This window comes from Semicossyphus pulcher, unplaced genomic scaffold (assembly GCF_022749685.1).
Source record: "Semicossyphus pulcher isolate SPU_LCO1_2020_fin unplaced genomic scaffold, fSemPul1.0.p SCAF_22, whole genome shotgun sequence".
Taxonomy (NCBI): Eukaryota; Metazoa; Chordata; class Actinopteri; order Labriformes; family Labridae; genus Semicossyphus; species Semicossyphus pulcher.
In genome coordinates this window covers 8426741-8432602 of record NW_027211696.1, presented here as the reverse complement: position 1 = coordinate 8432602, position 5862 = coordinate 8426741, and the positions used below count along the sequence as shown (strand labels likewise).

The 5862-nt window shown below is 44.7% G+C and overlaps 1 protein-coding gene across 1 annotated transcript; it reads left to right on the top strand.

Moving 5' to 3' along the window:
- The first annotated feature begins 848 nt into the window (after positions 1–848).
- Positions 849–4598, top strand: gdnfa (glial cell derived neurotrophic factor a). The gene is made up of 2 exons (XM_069673814.1): positions 849–1053; positions 4039–4598. The coding sequence occupies exons 1-2, from the start codon at positions 849–851 to the stop codon at positions 4596–4598; spliced, it is 765 nt and encodes a 254-aa protein (XP_069529915.1).
- The last annotated feature ends 1264 nt before the right edge of the window (positions 4599–5862 follow it).

The following is a 5862-nucleotide window of genomic DNA, read 5'->3' as shown; positions in this document are numbered from 1 at the left end:
GTGAAGCATTACATTAAATCACATTAAAGTGTCAAATGAAATATTATTCGCGTAAAGGGAATACACGCGTCACTCAAACCAGCAATGTAACTTGTGCATGAGACTTTGACATAGCATGTTTAAGCCCAGCATTTATCCACGCGTGGCTGTTTAGGTTTACTGCAGACTCAACATGCCATTAGACAAGAGTCACATAAGCTTTGGGGATCGCCATCTGGCCAACTCGCACCATTATTTAGGCTATCGTTGCCAACACGCTTTGGTGCGTGCTTTAAAGCGGCGCATTTTTTGTGAGAGGCGCACCCTCCGTGCCTCATTACGAGAAGCAGAAGCTCGGCCGATATCACAACAACATGAATGTATCGTTTTGTAATCCCGCTGGGTCTGAACGAGAGTACAGTGTGCAAAAGTATCAGGTTTAAAGCCGATTTTTAGACACTACTTTTACGCACGAAATTACGCATACATCTCCCAAGATGCGTTTCTATATTTAGTGGACACATTTATATTATAGAGTGCTATTTTTCCACTGTGATTAATATAGAAGGGATTTACTACGATGTTTATATTTACAACAAATCCCACTATGAGACAAAGTGAGGATCAAATGAGCCTCTTGAGATGATGACACAGTTATTAATACAGAATGAGTCAGGGGTGTCCAAACTGTTTCAAACACTTTGCTGACTTCATTATAAACAAGAGCTGGCCTACATTCTGTCTGGACTGTGAGAGTGTTGAAATATTATTATTTATATATTTTTTACTTTCTCATGTTTTGTCTCCTTATTTCAAATGTTCCATCTTTTTTATTTGTTGCAGCTTTCCTTATCGGAACTGAGTCTAAGATGAAGTTATGGGATGTTTTGGCCACGTGTTTGTTGCTCCTGAGCTCTGTCGCTACACGGCCTCTCTACCCAAACACTTACCCAGCCAAGAGGACTTATTTCCCCAGCAGCTACAGTGATCCGGCGCCCCTGTCTGCGGAGGAGGACGAGCCCACGTTCCAGCGCGAAGACCACAACCTGCAGGAGATCTCAATGGAGGATCAATGTAAGGAGACAGCATGGGGGGGGTCAAACTTTAGACATGTGCTGCTTTACATACAAGCAACTAATGCTTTAATCATGTAGGAAAAATTGAGCTCTAACATGGTTTCATCTCCCTGTCATGCACTGCAAAGGCAGCACATCAATGTTTAGAAACCTTTATCACACTTGAACAACAGCACGCAACCTGATAGCCGGTGGGTTGAGCCAGCAGTGAAGAGTCCTACATTGATAAGCTTCACAGACAAGCAGGTTATCAGCAGGCAGATCTTAATTTGTGTTTTATTGCTGCTGTGGGTTACATCACACTGATGTCAAAACAAGCCAGCAGCGTGAAAAAAAAAAAAGAGCAAGGACAGCTCGACTGCATTTCCCCTCCTCTGTTTGTTTACGTTCACCTCTGCCTCCCTTCGACCCAGAGACCCGTGACCTTTACCCGTCTGCCCAAAGTCAGAAATCATGCCGCCTTTCAGTGTGAACAAGGTCACAAGAATTTCCAGAGGGGGCCAGACGGGTGGCTGGTGAGCAGCCGGAAAGTTTGAAGCATCAAGCGAGAGTTCTGTGTTTATGTTCGCTTTAACAGCGACAGTGGGCAGGAATTTATTTTGTTTGGATCAACGTGACACTGTATCATCTTCACGCCGAAGGAGACGCGGCCAAGAACTAGATAAGGAATGGAACATTTGGACGAATGTTTGTGCTGCCACCTCGTATTCTGTTTGACATCACTGATCTGCTCTGTAACCCAACACCATTAACTATGCACTAATAGTGTAAGCACGATAGTGCCAAGGCGGGATAAGTTTACGTGTAATGTCAGAAAAACTGGATGTTGTGTATAAGACATCCAGCATCCAGAAAGAGTTATATGTTCCCTTACATGATTTTTTCTTTGTCAGATCTGGCTGTTTTATTTCAAATAATCAAATCTGCTAACTTCTGGAACAATCTGCACCTCAAATCCCTCCATTTTCCACCACCGGTCCACTCTGTCAGCAGGTGCACACTGTAGCCACCCCGCCTGTCAGCGCACACACAATAGAAGGTGTCTAAATCAAAGGGCAGGTGTGTCTAAACAGATTGGCCCAGGCTCACCTGATACACGAGCGTCGGCCCAATCAGCTGTGGAGCGCAGGCGGATCAGATAGCCTGTGCGCTGCCAGGGGAGCAGGTAAAAGAGAATAGAGATAGGTGACACTGCAATGGAGAGGCCTTGTTATCCGCAACACCACCTGCCAGACATCGCACCTCAACGCCATGGCTACAGTCAGACTCTCACGTGCGCAGAGGTTCGCGGGTAATGCGATTAGAGTCGGACTAATTGATTCATTTCAGAACAATATGTCTTCATGATTCTGTACGTCGCTGCCAGACCTGCAGGCATTTAAGTAGGAGGGACGATACTCCGTAATAGAATCAACATGTAACACAGGAGGGTCCGGGCCTTTCAGTCAGCCCTCTGCTGCTCCTCGCAGCAGATGGCGGAGAGCTGTGCTGGTGCGTGTTTTCAGTTTCGAGCAGACTTCAATCTGCTCCGTCTAAATGACTCAGAGCATATGATTTCCTTTTATTTGGCCTTTGAAGTCCCTGCGTTCTGAAATTACATCCAAGAGAGGTTCAAATGACTGAAAGAGAACCTCTCTATTGGTGGTGTAATTGCTCCTTGCCTACTGTATCAATACAGGCAATTGGTGTGTGAAAGCAAAGCGGGTTAATGAAGCTGCACAGCTGAACAACCTTTAGCGGCTCAGGTTCTCAGGAGATTGAAACCTTATGGCGGCCGTGTGCAAAATCAAGCCTGCCCACATCCCGTCATTACAGATGAGCAAGTTTTTCTTCTTCTCTGACAACAACAATTCTCAAAACGGACTTGACAACACCCTCTGACCTTCAGCCTCCAACTCATCCCCCGACAGCCATCTTGGAAGGAGTTACAGCAGGGCACCTGCACGTCCATATGAGCAACTCTGGACTGTTTTCTGCATTCCTCCGCCTGAGACTAATCTATAAATCAGCATGCACCGTTTCTCATCTGCACATTTCACAGTATTTATGGACATTGTCTGCGTTTGTGTCAGCACAAGAGCATATGCTGGCTGACTATAAATGTGTACGTCAACAACAGTGTACGCTGTTCTTTTCTGCACACATTGTGGCTCGGGTCTGGATGGTTTGTTTAACTTGTTTGGTAGTTGCTGATTTATTCAATTCTGCACGCTACATATATTTAAAGGAAACGTTTACAATTTAGGAAAGAAGTTCACTTTTTGGTTTACAATGAAGTAAGATGAGAAGATCAATACCACTTGCTTGTCTGTCTGTTAAATAAAAGGCTACAACTTGCAGCCAGTTAGCTTAGCGTAGCTTAGCACAAAAACTGTTTTTACACTTTACGCTTTTGTACCGATTTAAACAGGGAAGATATAACAATCAGTGATCTCAAGAGGAGGTAGAATTTGTTACAGTTGGACCGAGCCAGGCCGGCTGTTTCCTCAGTTTTCAATCTTTGTGCTAAGCTACGCTAACAGTGTTAGCTTTAAATCTAGCAAACATATACATGACAGGTATCAATCTTCTCAGCTCACTCTCATTAAGAAAGCTACTGAGCCCACTTTTCTCTTAAGTAATTAATGCCTTTGTGATATTCCTAAATACCAAAGATATAGTGCCATTTGTTTGCTTTTAGTCTAATCTAACATGATATGATGTGAACGTCATTTTTAAGATAATTTATTACAAAGATGCTTTCTTGCTGAAATTTTAGGTTGTGCAACATCTTTTGTTTTATTATGTTTGCTTCTTTTTGTCCCTACAGAGATATTAAAAGTTTTATTTCATCCTGGTACATTCTTTCAAAGCAGTTAATCATTGATTACCATGCTGTTGAGGTTACCTCTGAGAAAGCTAATCTATGGTCTCCATGTCAGTGCTGACATTGTTATTTAAAAAGCAGACCAGTAAGTAAATCTGTTGCTTCTGTATCTTTCAGATGACATCGCAGGTCCCTATCCAGAGCAGTTTGATGATGTAATGGATTTTATCGAGGCTACCATTGGCAGACTCCGGAGGTCGTCGGATCCCAGAGGGGGCTCCAGAGGACGGAGGGAGCAGAGACAGAGGGGAGCAGCAAACACGGGGGGCTCGAGAGGAGAGGGTCGAGGACATGGAGACAAAAGGCGGGGTCGCGGGCGAGGGGGGAGTCGAGGCGGCAAAGGAGGGCGAGGCGAGAGAGGGAGGGACAGGATATCGGTGCAGACTCGAGGCTGCTTGCTAAAGGAGGTCCACCTCAACGTGACGGACTTGGGGCTTGGCTACCAGACTAAAGAGGAGCTGATCTTTCGGTACTGCAGCGGCCCCTGTGCGGAGGCGGAGACCAACTATGACAAAATCCTCAATAACCTCACACACAACAAGAAGCTGAATAAGGACACGCCCTCTCGCACCTGCTGTCGACCAATCGCTTTCGACGACGACTTGTCTTTCTTGGACGACAACGTGGTGTATCACACGCTGAAGAAGCATTCTGCCAGGAAGTGTGGCTGCGTCTGAGGAAGTCATGGATGTGACAATATGACGGACCTGACGGATCACATTTACAGGCTGGTGTTGCAAAGATAGGGATCACTGTCTGGAATGGGTACACAAGGTCAAAGAGGCAGACAAAGGTCAGTATCTAAAGGAACGCTTTGGGACCTGAAAGACAATGGAATAACCGCTACATAACATGTACCTTTACCTGTGACAGTCCATACTCAGTATTAGGCATTGGCAGAAATGTATGAGGTGTGTACCATTTTGCAGAAGAAACGTCACTGTTACACTTCCAGATTCGCCGACCTCGCTGCCCTAAAAGGTGCGAGTGAAGAAATGACAAAGTTGGCTTGTTTTTCTAGAAGAATTCATTTTCCCAGGATCATCCGTTTTTTTCCAAAGCTGGCTCCTGAGACTCGGCTACAACGCGGAGAAGTGAGGAGTATTTTCAGCTGCCGTCTAAATGACTTCCACAGCATCGCCTGTATGCGGACATAAACATCCAGAGCCAACGTGTTCGGCAAAGACTTTAGGGTGCAACTAAATAAAATCCAATCATTTATATATATATATATATATACGTACATATATATAAATACACATGTGTGTAAGAGGTATATTTATTAAGATGGAATTAACTTATTGTTATTTATTTCAATCCATTTTATGAAAGAAATCGTTGTTTTTCTTATTTATTTAAAAGCTTTGTCTGTCCTGGATGGTGCCAAAGCGGAGCATTCTCTCAAGCAACGTCTAAAAAAGGTGATCCAGAACTGTAAAACACTCCCAGACACATCCGAACACGGCTCATCTGCTTCACTTAGATTCCAACAGATCATCATTAGCTAGAGAGTTCAGGGAGGCGTAGAGAGAGACAGAGGAGGGGACCAATAGAAGATTGTATTGATATGTTTTTGAGGGGGCGGCAGGGTTGGATTTTGTGTGACCACGCTAAGACAAGGCACCTGGATATACTCCTGGTCAAACATCATTATACTGTATGTTTACAAGAAGACTCTTTGCTGCTGTTAATTTTAAGGCAACTTTCAAATTGCTGCCACTCCAAACAAGAGCCATCTTTTAATTAAGATCAGTTTGACGGTGGCCTCTCCGAGGACCCGTTGGTGCCTTTGAGGATCCATCCTTCCACTCACAAGAGTGCAGAAGCTGCTAGAATGCCCGCCTATCGGCCTACGTTACCCGAAACCTTGCTCTGGCCTTGCACCAAGTCTGAGCAAAGGCTTTGCAGCGGTTACCGTCCCAGCAGGCTTTTAAAGTTCAC